The 21,068-nt window shown below is 34.4% G+C and overlaps 1 protein-coding gene across 1 annotated transcript in view; it reads right to left on the bottom strand.

Annotated features, from left to right (window-relative positions):
* LOC110107924 (NEDD8-conjugating enzyme Ubc12) overlaps positions 1–18,379 on the bottom strand; it is a 31,406-nt gene extending 13,027 nt beyond the window's left edge. The window contains exons 1-2 of the mRNA XM_020838372.2: positions 18,142–18,379; positions 10,196–10,307 (exon numbers count right to left, since the gene is read on the bottom strand). Of these exons, the coding sequence (XP_020694031.1) occupies positions 10,196–10,304 (109 nt within the window). The 5' untranslated portion in view covers positions 10,305–10,307; positions 18,142–18,379. The remainder of the gene's footprint in view (positions 1–10,195; positions 10,308–18,141) is intronic.
* Positions 18,380–21,068: the final 2,689 nt, after the last annotated feature.

Below are 21,068 nucleotides of genomic sequence, written 5' to 3'. Positions count from 1 at the left end.
AAGCAATTACCACTTGATCTAACGAATGCTCCCATCTATTTTTCAATTTTAAATGAATCAAGTTTTTTGTTCCTATTTTTTTCTATAAAATCCTGAAATATAGTCCCACTATAGATCTTCATTAAGATCATCTTTGAATTTTTTTCCAATGCTTAGCCACAAATCAATTATTTCTTAAATTAAATAAATACCACTTCTGTCAATCCTCAATTGAATACCTGAGTCAGCTTGTCTCATTTGGTAGTGTTCAGCCTGGTCCAAATAAAAGTAAAGTAATGACTAGTTGGTCGGTTCCTTCCTCACATCCTCTTTGATCTTTTTTTGGGGTTAAGAGGATATTATCGACAATTTATATCTAATTTTGCTTCCATTACAACTCCATTAACAAACATTCTTAAGAAAGATGCTTTTAAATGGGATATTCATGCCTCCACTACTTTTAATAATCTAAAACATGCTATGAAATCACCTCTATCTTAACTTAAACAAATTTCACAAAACCCTTATTTAGACTTATGCTTCAAATGTTAGCATCAGTGTTGTTTTGTTACATGTCACAAAATAATCATCCAATCTCTTTTTTTAGCAGGAAATTGGGCTCTCGCTTATCTCAATCCTTCACTTATATAAAAGAATTATATGCTATTACAGAAGCAATAGGTACATGGTGTCACTATCTCTTAGACATTGAATTCATCATACATAGTGATCATATAAGCCTTTGCAAACTCCAAACAGAAATCTTTCAAACTCCAAATAAACAATATTACCTTTATCAACTTTTAGATTTTAATTTTCGTATTGAATACAAACTGGGTAAAATAAATAAGATCGCAGATGCTTTGTCACATCAACCAGATGACAGGAAGTCAATTACACCTCCTTTTTTTCATTAATTACTCACTTTTCTTTCTCCTTTCAAAATAAGTTAAAATAGGAAACAATGACTTCAACTAACATACCTCGTATTACTTCGCAACTGGCTAAGGGTGAATTGTCCATGAAGGATTATTAAATTAGGGAGAACATTCCTTATCATAAAGAACGCATTCATATCAGTGAAACCTACACCCTTAAAAATCATTTACTTATCGAATTACATTCTAAACCTCTTATAGTACATGAGGTCACCCTCAAAACCAAAAAAATGCTTTCCTCAAACTTCTACTTAATAGTAAAAATAATTGACGGTGGAATCAAAATGTGCAAGAAATGATCAAAAAATTAAGAAGCTCTGCTATAAAAATTGGTTTAGACGTTAAAACTATGAAAATTGGGAAATATATAAAGTTATCTCAAGGAGTCTAAAAAAGCAATCTGCAAAGGCTTTAGTTTTTAATGATTTATATAATATATTAAATATTAAAGAAGGCGAAAGATATATGTATAAGCTAGCCAAACAAAGAGATAATAGTAAGGATTTAGTTCAACTGAAGTGCATTAAGGATGAAGATTAAAAAATAATTTTTTTAGAAGAGGATATTCAACAAAGGTGAATGAGATATTTTACTAAGTTTTTCAATGAAAATTATGAAAATATGATTGACTTTAGTGACATTAGCACTCTAAATGAAAATTGATATTTTTGTTTTTATCAGCTTATTACTAAAACTAAAGTTAGAGAGGCTTTAAATAAAATGAAGAGTGGAAAAACTAATCGACCTGAAGATATCCCAATAGAGGTATGAAAATGCTTAGGAGATGAAAGAAATTCTTGGCTTACTAAACTTTTTTAAATTATTTTGAAGACTGAAAAGATGCCAGATGTGTGGAGAATGATTGTGTTGATTCCTATTTTTAAGAATAAAAGCGATGCACAAGAATGTGCGAATTATAGAGTAATTAAGTTGATGAGTCATACTTTAAAACTATGGGAGAGAGTTATGGAGCATATGTTATGTTGTGATACTAATGTTTCTCAAAATCAAGAGGATGTTACATGGTGTATGTTTTTTTACTGATGATATTCTTCTTGTTGATAAGACTAAATAGGGAGTTGAAGGTAAACTTGAATTATGGAGGTCAACCTTACAGTCTAAAACTTTTCGTTTGAGTAGATCTAAAACTGAATACATAGAGTGTAATTTTAGTAGTAATAGATCTAGTGGGGGGTTTATGACTTTGAGCGATCAAGATATTAATAAGAGTACACGTTTTAGATATATTGGGCCTATTGTTCAAAGTGATTATGAAATAGATGGGGATATTATTAGTAGAATTCAAGTTAGATGGTTGAAGTGGAGGAATGCATCGAGCTTGTTGTGTGATAGAAAATTATCACTTAAACTTAAGGGAAAATTCTATAAGATGGTGGTTAGACCTGCAATACTTTATGGCGCAGAATGTTAGCCATTAAAAGAGAAGTATAATATTAAGTTAAGTGTTGCAAAGATGAGGATGCTAAGGTGGATGAGTGGCTTTACTCTTAGAGATAGGATACGAAACAAGCATATACGTGAAAAGGTAGGAGCAACTCCTGTGGCAGATAAGATTAAAGAAAATTGACTTAGATGGTTTGGTCACATACAATGACGGCCTTCTGATGACCCAGTTAGGAGTGTAGGTGTATTAGATTTAACATATGTTAGGAAATGTAGAGGTACACCTAAAAAGACTTAGAAAATATTAGAAATTATATATCCTCTTTCCAAATACACCCATTTGGACCTTGCCTGCCGCTAATTCTGCATCCAAAGTTATCGATCTCTTTGCCAATATGGTTGTTCAATTGCATGGTTTCTAAAGACCATAGTGTCTGATTAAGATAGCATTTTTTAATTTATGGCATCAAGTCATCAACTATTTGCTTTAAGTGGTACTACACTCCATAACAACACTACTTATCATCCTCAGACAAATGACCAAAATGAGGTTTTCAACTGTTATTTAGAATAATATTTCTATGCATATGTACCTCTACCACTCCATGATTGTGGTGTACCTCTCTTTGTTATAATACATCATTCCACATAGCTATTCAAATGATTCCACATTAGGCTCTCCGTGGAAAACTACCATTGTCCATCCCATCATATATTCGTGGAACATTTGAAATTGATGTCGTCGACACTCTATTGACAAATTGCAACACACTCTTTCAGACTCTGACATAATATGCAACAAGCTCAACATAGAATGAAAGTTATGGCAGATTGTCATCGGCAAGATTTACATTTATCTATTGTTGATCTGGCAATGATAAAACTTCAACCTTTTCGACAATCTTTAATAGTTAATCGTACACATTCTAAGTTGGCAAAATGATATTTTGGACATTTCCGTTTTCAGTCTACTATTACTCACGTGGCATACTGACTTACACTACCCCCAAAAAGTAAGATTCATCTAATTTCACATATTTCAATTTTAAAATCATTTAAAGGCAATCCACCGATTACAACCACCCCACTACCATCTTTCAATCATAATAATTAGCCCATTAGTTTACCTTATGCAATTCTCATTTCCAGTTTACCTTATGCAATGGACACCCACTAAACCCGAAGATGCCACGTGGGAGAATTTCTCAACACTTTGTACTTCATTTCCATCACTTTGTACTTCATTTCCATCTCTCAACCTTGAGGATAAAGTTGCTTTTTCATGGCAAGGGGAGTTTTAAGCACCGAGAGATTCAACTAGAACCAATACAGTGTAGTAACAGGGTAAAAATTGGGCCAAAAACTCGGAAGAACAAACTAGAGATTTTAATACTCATATAAAGATCTATCATTGAAGAGGAAGGTGTTAGACCGGTCTAGCCGGACCACATGGGACCGACCCAAGCGAAAAGAGGCGGAAGTTCCGCCTCTCTCGCAGAGGCCGAGCGGACCGCAAATCTCCACAGAACTTTTTAAGAAGGATTTTTGAGAAAGTTTAGGAGGGAAATTGAATGTAGGGAATGTTTAGAGATTTCCTTTTGAATTGTATGCATTAAATAGTTTGTTTTCCTAGGTTTAGGGCATCTTGAATTTGGGCTGAATTTGGGATCTCTTAGGTTTATGTTACTTTTGGGCTCTACGCTCTAGTGGCGTCTAGAGATTTGGGAGAGATAGATCCTCCTCTCGAATAGAGGATCAATTGTATCTAGCTATTTTTCTTCTTCTACTAGTGAATTTCAAGTGTTCTCCCTAAGATTTTCCAATAAAATTACTATTTTTGCTGTTTTCCATTTGAGTTGTGGATTGTTTTTGCTGTTTTTATCAATAGTGTTAGGTTTTACTTGAAATATTCAAGTATTCCTATCAAATTAGTATCAGAGCTGTTTTTGAGACATTTGTGGGCTTTTTTGGTGAATTTCAGTGTCTGTTCTTAGGATTTCGTAGAAGAAAATTGTTATTTTTGAAGGTCGAAGTCCAAATTGTTACTTCTACAACAATCCGGGCATCAATGGCGGCCAAGAAAATGGATGTGTTGGAGGAACCCCTCGAAATGGAGATTGGACAAATGAAATATAAAATTTTAGATCTCCAAACTGAAGTTTTAGATTAAAAAAAAGATGTTTCAGCCATCCATGATAAGTTCAATTAAAAATTTTCCACCTTGGAGGAGATGTTGAACAAAGTGTTCGAGGGTCAAACCAAAATATCGCCGTCAGAGGTGAGGGAAGGCCGACAACCACGGAGATGGGAAAAACCCTAAGCCAATCAGGCAAATGGGGAGACTCGAAAGGGAGAAGAGAAAATATCTCTTATAGAGCCTATATTTAGGGAGGAGCCGGGCAGAGGGTATGAGGAGAGGTGTGACCTATGATGCATCGACACGCCTCTTAAAGAGGGGATGCAGTGTCGAACACGGACACGTGTCCGACACGGCATTGGAGTGTTGCAATTTAAAAAATTAAAATTAAAATTGGACACGCGTGTCGGACAAGGTTATTAAATGATAAAATCGTTCGTTCTATTTAGCCTTTTCCGCGAACGAGAAGCCCTATTTTTCCGATCCACGAAAGAAATCTTCTAGGGCGGACTGGGAGAGCTCGCAGTCGACGCCAAACGGAGCCCGCTGCCTTCGCCTCCCGTTCCTTCGTCATCTGTGCTCGAGCCGAGGCCAAGCAGAGCTCGTCTTTCCCATTCCTTCATTCTTGCATGATTTCTGCGGTCATCCGAGGCAAAGTTTGGAATTAAGGCCAAACAGAGCACCTTCTGCGCATAAGAGAGCCAAGACCTGTAAGTGGATTTCTCCATTTCTTCTCTTCATTGTTGAAAAACCTAATGTACATGCTCAGTACATGCTCGGTACTGCTCAATATATGCTCGGTACCGCTCAGTACATGCTCGGTACTGCTCAATATATGCTCGGTACTACTAGGTACATACTCAGTACCACTCGGTATCTTCAATTGAATACCTGAGTCACCTTGTCTCATTTGGTAGTGTTCAGGTCGAACCCCACCAAGGGTTCATTAAAGAAGTGAATTGTGAAGGAGAATATAAGGATAAACATTTTATTGCCAATTTGATTAAAGAGGTGATAGTCATGATTGAATCTTCAAATGTTGTGCAGGTTATTACAGATAATGCACCGATGTGTAGAGATGCAGGATTATTGGTGGAGCAAACTTATCCACATATATTTTGGACACCCTGTGTTGTGCACACTTTAAATCTTGCTCTAAAAATATTTGTGCAGCAAAGAATACAGAGGCTAATAAAATCATCTATGCTGTATGTCATTGGATAACAGTGGTTGCATATGATGCTGTTCTGATCATAAATTTTATTCTGAACCATTCGATGAGACTTTCAATGTTTAATGATTTCTCCCACTTGAAAATGTTAGCTGCTGCTGAAACTCGTTTTGCCTCTGTAATAATCATGTTGAGAATATTCAAACAAATTAAAAATGCTCTTCAATCTATGGTGATTAGTGAGAAGTGGTCTAGCTATCGAGAAGATGATATTGAGAAGGCAAAATATGTTAAAGAAAGGTCTTAGATGATTTGTGGTGGGATAATGTAGACTACATTTTGGCTTTCACTGATCCAATTTATGATATGTTGAGAGAGGCTGACACAGATAAATCATGCCTACATTTGATTTATGAGATGTGGGACTCTATGTTAGCAAAAGTGAAAAAAATTATATACATATATGAAAGAAAGTCACATGATGAGACTCAAGTTTTTGGAGCATTGTCTATACCATTCTTAAAGATAGGTGGAGCAAAAGCAACACACATTTGCATTGTTTGGCTCATTAAATCCAAGGTATATTTATATTCATCTTTTAAATTAATTTAAATTTGTTGGTAAATGAACATATAATTTTATATGCTTTGTATTATTTGAAGGTATTCAAGTAAATAATGACTTCAAGAAGACCCTCAACGTGTCTCACTATAAAAAGATTTAAAAGTTTCAAATATGAGAAAGATATGCCGGAAAAGATATTTCCCAAATGAGGAGAAGAGAAGAAAAATTAATAAAGAACTTGCAAAGTTCTTTGAATATTTAGAGGATTTTGGTGATCAAGAATCTTTGGTTAATAGATGGAGGATAGATCCAAAAATGTGATGGTTGATTCATGGAGCTTCAGCACCGCTTTTTCAAACAATAGCAATAAAACTTCTTGGTCAAGTATCATTCTCTTCCTGTTGTGAGAGAAATTGGAGCACATACTCATTTATTCAATCAATGAAGAGGAATAAAATAACTCCACAACGTGCTGAAGATTTAGTTTATGTGCATACAAATCTTCGTCTTCTATCAAGAAAAACCCCACTTTATATGACAGGTGATAACAAGATGTGAGATGTTGTTAGAGATGGGTGTTCAAGTGCCTTGATGATATGGGATTATTGGAGGTTGCAAATCTTTCTCTAGATGAACCAAAGTTGGAAGCAATGATATTCAATGATGATGATATTGAAGGCCAAAGACCAACATCTGAATCTATTTCTATCATTCTCTCTATTGAGTAGTTGGACCTTCATATTGTACTAAATGATTTTTTACTTATATTTTTGTGGTTGTATTAGACATTTTGTACTAAACATCTTTATGTTATAAGCTAAACAAGTTATCATGAAATTGATTTATTATTGCTTGTCATTTTTACTATAATATCACCTTAATTTCTATATATTATATTAAAAAATTATTATGTCGTCCACGCCACACCCGTGTCCTATATTTTTAAAAATTGCCGTGTCACGTGTCCGTGTCGTGTCATGTCCGTGTCGCCGTGTCCGTGTTGGTGCATCATAGGGCGTGACGAGATAGGGTAAGAACGAAGATGTGCTGATTTGAAGAGGCGAAGGACGAGATTGGAAAGGGATTTGGGTAATTATGTCAATGGGGGCAGAATTTAAAAGGGGAAGAGTTCGTTATGATCCAAGGGGTGCTGAATTTGAGAGAAGGTGGAAATTTGATGAAAGGTTTGGGTATGAATGTAGAAGAGATGATTGTGACACTTGGGGGGAACCATACCCTTGGGGGATGAGAAATTATGGTGGGAAAAGAGAGACGGAGGTGCTCCGAGGGTGAGGAAATTGAAGATGCCAATCTTTGAGGGGGTGTATGCGCATGGGTGGATCTACAAGGTTGAAAGATACTTCGCCGTCGATGGGTTGACAAAGGATGAGAGACTGGCGTTAGCAGGCCTATGTTTGGAAGAGAAAACTTTGGCTTGGTACCAATGGAGGGACATGGGATGACCCATCCGGAGTTGGAAGAAGTTCAAGGATTGTTTGATAGAACATTTTCGAACCGGCAGGGGAGGAGACTTCTACGAGCAATTCTTCAACTTGATACAATATGATTTAGTGATAGAATATTGGGAGAGGTTCGAATACCTTTCTAGCTGATTGGACCGCCTTTCTAAGACAGTGCTATAGGGGAACTTCATAAAGGATTGACGCCAGAGATCCGGACATCGATTAGAGTAATGAGGCCTCGTAACTTGGGAGAGGCTATGAAGCTAGCTTAATATGTAGAAGATCAGAGACACCTCGAGAGAGAGAGAGATAGGAGACAACAGCTCAAGAGGCCCGTACAGAATGACCACCACCTTATTGAAATCCAAGGAGCCAACACCGAATACTTTTCAAGGGACTTCGAAGGAAAAGACTGCAGAAGGAATACCTGGGGACAACTTCAAGAAGCTCACAGAGGCGGAATTACAGGAGAAGAGGGCGAAGGGGCTCTATTTCAGATGTGACGAGAGTTATACGCCAGACACAAGACCGAACTCTTCAGGTTCTTACCGTTTGTGATGAAGAAGGAATGGAGGACATCATCTTTCCACCTTGTGGACAAGGTGATGGATCTTTGGGATGAGAGTATTGTTAGACCGGTCCAGCCGGTCCACACGGGATCGGCCTAGGCGAACAGAGGTGGAAGTTCCGCCTCTCTCGCAGAGACCGAGCGGATCGCAAATCTCCACAGAACTTTTTAGGAAGGATTTTTGAGAAAGTTTAGGAGGAAAATTAAATGTAGGGACTGTTTAAAGATTTCCTTTTGAATTATATGCATTAAATAGTTTGTTCTCCTAGGTTTCAGACATCTTGAATTTGGGCTGAATTTGGGATCTCTTAGGTTTAGATTTCTTTTGGGCTCTACCGATGTCTAGAGGTTTGGGAGAGATAGATCCTCCTCTTGAATAGAGGATCAATTGTATCTTGCTTTCTTTTTCTTCTACTAGTGAATTTCAAGTGTTTTCCCTCAGATTTTCCAATAAAATTACTGTTTTTGCTGTTTTCCATTGGAGTTGTGGATTGTTTTTGCTGTTTTTACCAAGCGTTAGGTTTTACTTGAAATATTCAAGTACTTCCTATCAGAAGGAAGCAAAAGAAACCACAACATCACCACAAACAGCTGCAGCAAGCTCTCAGCCATAGACTGCAAGTCAACCAGCCCCATTCCACCCATTCAGGGCTGGTCCAGCAACCTAATTAATTTCTGCTCTTAATAAATAGTTTATTTTTTTATTTTTCTGCATGTTCATAAAAAAGTCAACTGCTCCAAAAACACTACAAACCCTTCCAGCCGGCCCCTAACATTTTTAAATACCCAAAGTTGCTGTAATTGAAGGTTATGGAATAAAAATTCTGCTTCTTCTATTTCTCCATTTGTTCTATAAAAGGAGTTTTCACCAACTTGGAAGGTGTTTACTCTTTTGATTCATCAAGAAGCATAACACGTGCACTCCCCATACTGCGATTAATTAGTTCTACTAATGTTTTTTACAGCTAACTTCAAATGTTAGGTTTAATAGAACTATCAATGATGGAGTGCAATAATTAAATTTCATTAAATGACCTTTTAGGCTTTAAACTCTCAAATATGCTGAAGTGAATTTCATATGTCAGTTCCAATACGGTCTAATGCTTACCTTTTTTATCGTATAAAGGTAAAACTTCTTAATTAATCCCATTATCCATTTAAAATGGTGTGCTCCATCCGTTAAATCTCATATCACTTACAACTAGGGCCTAGGGGTTCATTTGGTTGCTTGGAAGTAAGAAAACATGTTTTGTAAAATCATGAATTTGCTAGATTTCATCATTTCGTTGGTAGATATGGCTAGAAACCAACAATGGTAAATTCTACAATCACCTTAACAACTATCAAAAGTGATGATTCCACTTTCAAACCAAAAAAGGGGGAAAATGAATCATTATTTTCAAAAAAACATATTTTTTTATTTACAAAGAACTGAATAAGCCTTAAGTTAGACAATAGATGGTAGTGCAACTACAAGTATAACTCTCTCAAGTTAAATGATAGCACGTTTCTGTACATCTACAATATGTAAACTCATGACAAAAACACTTGCCACATATTTGCTAGCTACCAAGATAATGCAGTCAAGATATAACTTAGTTAAAAACTATAATATGTGAGGATTAACTTAAATATGAAGCTACAGCTCATTAATTCACTTAAAAGCTCCAAAGACAAGCAGTCATAATTTCCTTGATGTCAAAAGAAAATTAAAGCACACTCTGAAAGCACAAATAAAAGTCATATAGCAAAACAAAAAAGACATCCACATGGAGGTAATGAAAACCCTTGTAGTCGGAGGTCCGAAAGGAGAAGCAAATTGCATAATTCGAAATATTCTATACAACATTAACTATGCACCAAGACTTAAAAACCAAACTCACATCAGAACAGTCTAAAAGTAAATACACGGCTGTTCTAAGAATCATCAAGCAAACAAAACCAATCGTTATACATTTGCAAATAAAGCACCTTTGTGGAGACGCAACTCTCCAGCACTTTGCTTCTTTATAGGAGGTCTTCCATTGGCACTTTCTGCATCTTGATTTTTCTTGTCCTTGATTTTAAACAGATTTATCATGTTCTACAAAAACAATACAAAGAAATTAGAATCATTCCAGCGGCATGAAAAGAAAAACAAAGAATTTAAGAATATTATGAGTGCAATAAGTTTATGAAGTAGACTGCAGACCCTAAGAGCACTACATCAGCTAGATAGATCTAAATATATATGTTCCAATTGATTAAAGAGCAAAATCAAAATACAATCATTGAAAATTTGGCCTTCTAAGAATAAAACAAAATCTATAAATTTGTTTGGGTCTATTTGGTTTGATGGAAAGTGAGTATAAAGAATACCAAATGTAAGGGCTTTAGGAATCGTGGTGTTTAGTTTGATGGAAAATAAATGAAAGTAAAATTCTCATAAATTTCAAATTTCCTCTAGCATTTTGACTCGCCAGTTTCTAACTAAATTACAAATACATTGCAACTTGATTCCACTATCATCGCCAATTGCCAACTGCTGCCACCCGCCACCCACCACCACCGCCATCACCCACTGGCCGTTGTTGATGCCCGTCACTAACCACTACTACCACACAAACCCATCTAATGAGATCCATCTCCTTACTCCTAACACTACAGTTGATGAAAATCTTTATGTTTAATTTTATCCAAAGTATCATATAAAAATTAATTGCAATGGCATTTATTTATTTTCTTTTATTATTTAATCCATTTCATTTATTACTACTATATTAAAGAACATGCTAGTGATTATGGTCAATAAAGACTGTATTTAATTTCCTAATTTAATGTTAGTTTATCTTGTTGTCATTATTTTAGTCTGGATTCAATTTAGGTTTATTCCTATAAGAGATTAATGCTCAAATCGTTTGTTATCGTTTGGATTATGATTGGCATTTTTTTGTCTAAGGCAGTGGTACTATAGAGTTATTTGGATCATATGATTTTGAAATCCCCAATGGGTTATAGTAAAGTCTTTGGCATTTCATTTGTGCGTAATTGTAGGTTCTTTGTTTCTGGAAATGAGATCTGCATTAGGGAATTTTTTGTCGTTGTTAACTTATTTGGAAATTTAAAAATAAATTGGGAATTAATTTAAACTTCAATTGGGATTGATCATATGCCATATCTACTTAGGTACAAGAGTCTAGAAATAGTTAATATGAGGCATGGGACAGATAATTTTTCTCTAAAATAAATTTTCACTTTCTAGTTTCATACTTGTGATTGTAAGTTAGATGTGATTCTTTTAAGTGCAGCACAAGTGCAATTATCTGATTTCAAAAGAAGTAATCTCCTTATACCAATCTGAGGACTAGTTTTTTCTTGCATTGATATTTTTGTTCTTTATTTTATTTTATCTACATAATTTGCTATTAATTCCTACAATACTCCCAATTTTGTTAAAAAAGTGACACATCAAAAATCCAATCACAGAAATTAAATTCAACTTTATCATTCAAAAAATGATTTCGATTTTTTCATGAACTAGTTTAAAACTCTAATAGTGCTTGTTTACTTAATTGGTAACTTATGATTTGCAAATCCTCATTTTCTTCATGAAAACATAACACGCACCATATCAATTGTATTAGGAAACATGCATCTAACTATATTGGAGTTTAGGTTGTGTTACAATCTCACTTAACAGTAAGCTAATTATCAAGATAACTTAACAAATAACAGATGTGATGGGACTCTAACTACTTCAAAACAACAATTAAATGAGTTGCTAAATAAGCTAAATCAAACATGTGATGAATTATTTTAGCAAAAATAAGATTTGATAATTAGGAAGCTAATCAATTTTCATTTGTGTGAACCTAAAGTGAATTGTAATCACAACAATGAACCAAATCATTTGAAGGTTAATTATGATAGCAGACAAGGTAATCATCCTTGTAGACAATTTAGGGCCTTTAACAATGATGCTTGTAAAAATTATTGATGTCAATTCTGACAAAAGACAACAAAAAAAGTTAAAGTAGAAGTGCTTACTTATGATGATAATTTAAAAAATCTATTTATAGACTCCTCATCCTTAGGATAGTAGATATGGTTAGCACAAAAATCCCAATCTGAACTAGATAACCTTCAAGTTCATAATTCAAGATCATCCAAAATTAAAATTTAAATAATTACAAAAAAAAAATCCCTCGACATTCCATAAATAGGAAGTGTGTGAAGAACAATAATAGTACCCGTAAGTGGCATATAAACAATAATAGTACCATGAGAATAGCTATAGTCCTAGTAAAATAGAACTTCAGTCTCACGGCATTTCCCAAAATTCTTCAAGCCTTGATTTATGATCAAAATTCGACAAAAAATAAATAAGAGTCTCCACATCTGTAATAAGAATCTTATACATTCCATAAAATATCTTGCATGACTTAGATTTCCCTTACTTAAACAACCATAATGACATAAGGTAAAATAACCATAACAAATACTGGAATCCTAAAGACATAAAATAACACAAATATCTATCATAAAAATCAAATACAACACGTGTGTTAACATCATCAAGTCTCGATGAAAAATCCATGTACATCACAAGGGAAAAACTAAATCAATCCTTAAAGTTCTCAAGTATTTAACAACAACAATATCATCAACCCTTTATCCCACTACATGAGGTCGGCTACATGAATCCATTTTCTCCATTATGTCCTTTTAAAAGTCAAATTATCATTTATATCTAATAAAGAAATGCCATTTCTAATATTTTCTAACCAAGTCTTTTAAGGTCTACCTCTACCTTTCTTAATAGGTCAAATCTAATGCATCTACTCTTCTAATCGGGTCATCGGAAGGCCGCCGTTTTATGTGATCAAACCATTCAAAGCAACTCTCTCTAATCTTATCTGCCACTGGAGCTACTCCAACCTTTTCATGTATATGCTTGTTACATATCCTGTCTCTAAGAAAAATGCCACTCATCCACCTGAGCATCATCATCTCTGCAACACTTAACTTAATATTATGCTTTTCTTTTAATGGCCAACATTCTACATCATAAAGCATTGCAGGTCTAACCACAATCATATACAATTTTCCCTTAAGTTTGAGTGGTACTTTTATATCACACAACAAGCCCAATGCATTCCTCAACTTCAACCATCCAACTTGAATCCTACTAATAATATCCTTATCTATTTTATCATCACTCTAAACAATAAGCCCAAGATATCTAAAAGGTGTACTCTTATTAATGACTTGATAGCTCAAAGTCACAAACCCCCACTATATCTATTACTACTAAAATTACACTCAATGTATTCAGTTTTAGATCCACTCAAACGAAAACCTTTAGACTCTAAGGTTGACCTCCATAATTCAATTTTACCTTCAACTCCCTCTTTAGTCTTATCAATAAGAAGAATATTGTCAGCAAAAAGCATACACCAGGGAACATCCTCGTGCAAATCTTTAGTAAGAACATCCATGACTAAAGAAAAAATATATGGGCTTAAGGTTGATCCTTGATGTAATCCAACTGAAATTGGAAAATACTTGATCAAACCACCTTGTGTTTGCATACAAGTAACAACTCCAGCATACATATCTATAATGACTTGAATATAAGCATTATTAACCACTTTCATTTTTAGAACTCTCCATAGAACTTCTCTTGAAACTTTTATCATAAGCTTTCTCTAAATCCATAAATATTATAGGAGGATACTCCTTATTCTCTCTATACTTCTCCATCAAATCTTTCAATAAATATATGGGTTCCATAGTAGACCTACCCGGAATGAATCCAAATTGATTTTGAGAGTATCACATCGTAATCTATGCTCAATATCTCTCTCTTAGTTTGAAAGTATGACACATCAACTTAATTCCTCTATAATTCGCACAATCATGGGCATCAATCACCTTTATTTTTAAAAATAAGAATCAACACACTTATTCTCTACACATCTAACATCTTTTTAGTCTTCAAAATAATAGAAAAAGTTTAGTAAGCCAAGAAATTATTTCATCTCCTAAGCATTTACACACTGCTATTGAATATCATCAGGTCCAACAATTTTCTCACACTTCATTTTCTTTACAGTCTCTCTAACTTCAATTTTAGTAATATGCCGATAAAAAACAAAAATCTCTATTTTTATTTAGAGTGCTAAGGTCACTAAAGTCAATCGTATTCTCACAATCTTCATTGAAAAGCTTAGTAAAATATCTCAACCACTTCTATTCAATATCCTCTCCAAAAAAAGTACTTTTTGATCTTCATCCTTAATGCACTTCACTTGAACTAAATCCTTACTACTCTATCTCTTTGTTTGGCTAGCTTATACATATATCTTTTGCCCTATTTAGTATCTAATATATTATATAAATCATTAAAAGCTAAAATCTTTGCATCGCAGATTGCTTTTTTAGGCTCTATACAAGAAACTTTATATATTTCCCACTTTTTAGAGTTTTTCTATCTAAACCAATTTTTATAACAGAGTTTTTTTTTATCTTTTCTTGCAAATTTTGATTCAATCACCAACTATTTTTACTATTAGAAGCTTTTTCTTTTGATAATCCAATTACATCCTTTGCAACAATCTTAATAGTACAAGCCACTATTTCCCACATAACATTAGCTTCCTCATGTACTGATAAAATCTAAAGATTGTGTATCTTACTCTAAAAGATATTTTTGTTATAGTTCTTTAAATACCAGCATCTAATCCTAAAATAACGATATAGTATATTTTTTATATTCCGCTCTTTCATCTTAAAGTCCAAAACTAATAAGTGATGTTGGATACATAAACTTTCACTTAGAATAACTTTACAATATATGTAATCTAAACCATCTATTTTTCTTATAAAAAAATAATCAATATGAGTTTTATTATATACATTCTTATAAGTGATGAGACACTCATTTTTTTTCTTAAATAAGATAATAGCCATTACAAAATCATAAGCTAGAGCAAAATCTAAAATAGTCTTACCACCTTCATTAGGCGCTCTAAATCTAAAGTCACCATAAATGCTTTTAAAATCCTCTACCTCTCCATCAACATGCCTATTTAAATATCGCACAATAAAAACTTTTTTTTCAAGGGGTATCTTTTATATTATTCTTCTAAGTTATTTCGAAAATTTAATTTTGAACAAATATCCAGACCTACTTGAGAAGCATAAGCATTTATAATATTAATAATTTTATCATCAACAATAATCTTCAAAGCTATAATTATATTTCTAATTCTATCAATTTTTACAATATAATCTTTCAAACTCTTATATGTAATCACACCTACACCATTTCTAGTACGACTTATATCAGAATACCAAAGTTTAAACCTTAAACTATCAATCTCCTTAACCTTCTTTCCTACACATTTAGTTTCTTGAAAGCATGGAATATTTATCTTCCTATGAATCATAATATTAACTAATTTCATTAATTTGTCTGTAAAGAACCTACATTCCAATATCCTAACCTAATTTTAGTTTCATGACTAGCTTCTTCGCCCATATCCGTCCATGATGTGGGAACCCTTGTGTATTTAACACTGCATCCGGGCGCCGATGTAGCGGCCCTTGCACATTTCTCACTGTATTCAGGTCATACAGCACGTCGCTTCCCGGTAATGCCCTAGCATTAACACAATGCATTAAAGGATTCATGTCATGATTATTCGAAAGTTCTATGTGGGCTGTTGACTACCTAACGCAACCCTCCACTTTTATCATCCAGGACTTGGGACCTCACAATGGCAGTGTTTTCTCAAGTATTTAACAAATAAAATAAAACCTTAGTTAAAACTATACACTAGCATAACATTCCAAAGAGATTTTCGAGTATTTTTGGGCCATTGCAGTTGTTTGTAAAAATAATTGTAGAACTACTATAAAAAAATCTAATCTTTTTAAAGCTATTGTATGCATTATAGATTATTTCCCTTTTGAAAAAAATAGGACAATGGTTTTTTTAGAGCTACCACACTCTAGCAAATCTGATTATAAAAACTGCTTCACAACATAAGAATTTTTAAAAGTAGCAAGAAAATTGTAACTAAATAGAAGCATGTCAACTATCAAAATATCAAAAAGTTGCCTTGCAAACCCTTAACTCCCCATTAAATATGGGCAACAATCAAATTCATTTCCTAATTTTAGATATTTTAGATGGGTCATGATCTAACGTTCTCATTCTCATTATTCCTAATGAAACTTTCATAAATTAATATCTCCAAACTTCATAAGTTTCAAAAAAAATTTCATAATTTGAAACCTCAAAAATTTGTAAGTTCATGTTTGTCATTCTAGTCCCCCTCTATTAGATTTCAGTAAAGAAACAGAACTGAATGAAAGATATTCAACAACACTAACCTACACAAAATGAATACTTATGTGATTTATTATCTTCCTTTTTGTCATACAGTAATTTGGAGCAAAAAATTGCAAGTTTAACTAAGCACACGCTTCGAATGGCGGCAAGGAGGGAGATTTTCTCAACTTATACCACCATGCCAACCCATCATGCGTCATACAACATATTTGATAACAAAGATTCTCTGCAACTTTTACACATCTAAATGATTAAAAATAGGCATACAATAATTGTATCTTAGCACTTCTTACAAAACATTATAGATAAATAGGTATGAATTTCTATACTTGCCTCATGTCTGGGTCGAAAATCTATGATGCATAGCAAGATAAACTTTAATCCAATCTTTAATATTCTCTAACATTTAGCTAAAAAAAAACTTGCCTTAATTCAGCCTATACACTGGCATATGATTCAAATAAAGAATTTTTCTTTTAGAAGACAAGGTGAAACATACAATTGTACAGTCTAAATACTAGATATTTGAGATGCGTCACCATCCAATAGTCTAATTCTCCTTGAGGGGCTGTTTGGTATCGGATTTATGTTGGGATTTAAGTCGGATTTACGCTAAATCCAGCCAAACGGTTTTTATTGCATAAATTAATTATCTAGATTTAACTTAATTGTATAATTAGTAATTAATATTAATATAATTAGCTTAATTAATATAACTTAAAATATATATATTATTAAGTATATAATTAATAGTGTAATTAATAATTAATAAGTACTTTGTACATAATATATTATTAAATTCATAACACATTAATTTTGATTTTTAATTATACATTTATTTTTAAATTTATAATTATTTTCTTCACATTTAAATCTCTAACTATCATAAATCTTGAAATATGTACCAAACAGTTTCTTAAAATTTAACAGGATTTAACATTTGACATATCAAACAGTTTTCAGGATTTAACACATTTTGGATTTACTAAATTCAGATTTACAGGATTTACTAAATCCTACTAAAGTTAAATCTCATTTGTTGCCAAACAGCCCCTGAGAGTTCTAATAAAAAGCCCATAAATAAAAATCTCAAGAAAATAAAAATAATAAAAAAACTTGGACCTTCCAGCTTTTCTATCTAGTCCCACTTTATTTCTAGCACTAGACATCTTGTCCATACCAACATATGATCTGATTCTACATAATTCATCAACCAAGATTCAAGACAGAAATTCGGACAAGAAGTTTATGACTCCATTAACGGATCACGACCATTTTGCTGGTTGCATAACATTTTGATTCAAGAAATTAAGGAGCACCCATCTTTATTTCGAATTCAACCGAACAGAATTGAAACTATCATCTTATTTGCTAATCAGACAAAAAATAACACTTTCTTGGCTCTTCCCTCGTAAACGCCAATCTAAACTCGTTAAAAATAGTAAATTAGCAGCGTTTTTTCATAAAGAAAACCTAAGCCCACCCGATCTCCGATCAAAGAGAGCAAACCCCCAAAACAAACGATCTACGCGAAGAGGCAACGGGTAAGCGATAGGTAAAGATAGCCAAAAAGACTGACCTCTGCAGTAAGAAAGCGAGAGTCTGCAGTAAGCTTTCAGGGCAACCGACGGCTGGGAAGAGGATCGTGGAGGCGCAGGAAATATCAATACAGAAACGGATCGGAGCGTGCAGGCAGGAAAAGGGAGATTAGGGGGGCTGGAATTCGCAGCGATGGAAAAGGCGAAAAAAAATCAGAATAAAGGTACAATGTCCCGTCTGGCATCAAAACTCTATTTTCCAGCCTATTCTGATTGAGAAATTTAGCTCTCATTATATGATTATAGGTTCAAATTTTATAATTTATGCAAATTTAAGATTATTTTTTTTTTTTCATAAAATTTAATTTGTTTGAGTTGAACTTAATTTTCTATTGCTTGTCTTTTTCTAATTGATTGCATTTTTTATACTTTTCTTATAATAATAATATTATTTCCCAAAAAAAATATTTTTTTTATAATTAGGTCATGATGTATGATAATTATAAGAACTATATTATCTTTTTTTAAAAGGAAAATTTTGATAAGAATTAATTTTTTTAAAAATATGATTTTGGCACAAAAATTATACATGTATTTTATCAAATGAATATTCATATATTTAAACTGAATTTTGCCCGTGGGATTTGGGGGTTATAGTTGTCTTTAAAAATAGTTGTAGAATTATTATAAGAAAAATATTTTTTTCTTAATTATTAAGGGTAAGAATTTTTAAAATTGGACTAGATCGGTCAGTTCAATTGGTTGAATCGTGAACCAGTCGGAATGCATCCCAAAATCGAGAAAAAAAAAACATGAGTTGAACTGGTCGGCTTGGCAGTCGGATTGTGAAACTAGGGAACCGGTGCATGTTTTGAAAAAACCATTAGGTTCAGTTAGAACGTAATATGAGCCATAGGATTTCGATCGAGTGGCATTTGAGGAATAACCTCGAACTAAAAGCCTAATATTATGACTCCCTTCCCTGACATGTTTTCTCCTGTTTAGTTTTAACTTGGAATTCTCATCTTGATAGCTACATTCAATTGTTTTGATATCACACTCATTGATAGCTACATTCAATTCTATGAAACTTCTCTTCTCGTTAATGTATGTCTTCCTAGTTGTTGTTGTTTGCCCCTCTCTATATAATTCATAGTTTTATTTCTTTTTAATTATAAAACATGCTCATTATTAGTTTGGTGATTTTAAATTGTGTGTTTAAGTTTAATTGCTAAAATTGATAATCATATTTGTTGAATTTGAGCTTTGTATGTGCTGAAATTGCATTTATTTTTTGCTAAAATTAATCAAATGTGTTAAAATTAATTCTAATATTTGCTAAAATCAAAGTTATATTATTATGTTAATTTTTATTAATTTTTAATATTATTATTATTTATAATGTCATCTAGTTTGAGCCTGATTCAACCCGTCGAACTGATTGAACCGTAAAACTCTCCTTGTTATGGTTTATTGTCCGGCCCAATTTTCACAATGTTGATTAAGGGTATTATAATTTTTTTTTCTTATTTAAAAATCAAACCACATTTTTTTATAATTATTATACCCTAATAAATTTAGTTATTATTTTGTCTTGGAGTATTTGCAGCGGTAGAGAAATAGTTTAACGTCTTAATGTTGTACGAAGATCCAGCACACAATCAGATACGAGAGAGGGTGTAATGTTCATAAGAGACACCAGAGTTTTTACGTGAAAACCCTTGAAATGGGGGAAAAATCATGGGGCCTGGCCCAGTTTGAATGAATCCACTAGTATTTGTAGTCGATTACAAATGAGGCCCTTCCTTGGGAGAAGGCCTTGGCTTGATGATACAAATGTACATCATATAGAGCGCATTACATGATGGGAGTTACAATATAGACATGTTTGTTTGGTCGGCACGACCATAGTCAATAGGATGGAGGCTAGAAAGACCGTTGTCTGGTAATGGAGGTCGAAAGGACCATAGTAGGAGACGGAGGTCGGAAGGACCATTATAGGTGATGGAGGTCGGAAGGACCGTAGTCGGCAGGAGACCGGGGTCAGAAAGATCGTTATCTGGTGATGGAGGTCAGAAGGACCATTGTAGGTGACGGAGGTCAGAAGGGCCGTAGTCAACAGGAGACCAGGGTCCAAAAGACCGTTTTTTGATGATGGAGGTCGGGAGGACTATAGTAGGCAACAGAGGTTAGAGGATCATAGTCGGTAGGAGATAGGGGTCCGAAAGATCGTATTGACAGGAGATCGGGTTCATAAAGACCGTTGTAGTAGGGCGGTCCGGCAGAAGTCCGGGTCTCAGTTGGTGGCCCAGCAGAAGTCTGGGCATCAGGTGGTGGTCTGATAGAAATCTGGGCCTGAAGTGTTGGTTCGGTAGAGAAACGACGTCAGGCGGTGGTCCAGCAGAAGTGAGGGCCTCAAGTGGTGGTCCGGCGGAGCAATGATGTCAAGCGGTGGTTCGGTGGAGGTGAGGGTATGAAGTGGTGGCTTGATGGAGCTCAGAGCTTTAAGTGGTGGTCCGACAGAGCAACGATGTAAGGCGGTGGTCCAGCGGAGGTGAGGGCCTCAAATGGTGGTCCTACGGAGCAACAATGTCAGGCGGTGGTCCGGCGGAGATGAGGGCCTGAAGTGGTGGTCCGACGGAGCAACGACGTCAGAAGGTGGTCCGATGGAGGTGAGGGCCTCAAGTGGTGGTCTGGCGGAGCAACGACGTCAGGTGGTGGTCCGGCGGAGCTGAGGGCTTCAAGTGGTGGTCCGGCGGAAGTCCGGCGATGGTCGAGGAAGTGCTTCGTCCTTCTCTTCTTCATTATTCTCCTCTTCCTTCGGTACCCTTATCAAGTGAAATGAGGGGTTTATTTATAGATTTCTGAAGTGGCATGGCCCGTAAATAGGTAAGAGATCAAGGGTAACTGGGGAGTGGTTGGATGGACGACCAATATTGAATCCCTTGATCATGTACCGTTCATTAGT

Source organism: Dendrobium catenatum, unplaced genomic scaffold (genome assembly GCF_001605985.2).
Source record: "Dendrobium catenatum unplaced genomic scaffold, ASM160598v2 fragScaff_scaffold_615, whole genome shotgun sequence".
Taxonomy (NCBI): domain Eukaryota; kingdom Viridiplantae; phylum Streptophyta; class Magnoliopsida; order Asparagales; family Orchidaceae; genus Dendrobium; species Dendrobium catenatum.
Note: the sequence above shows the minus strand (reverse complement) of the source record. Positions and strands in the feature narration are given on the sequence as shown.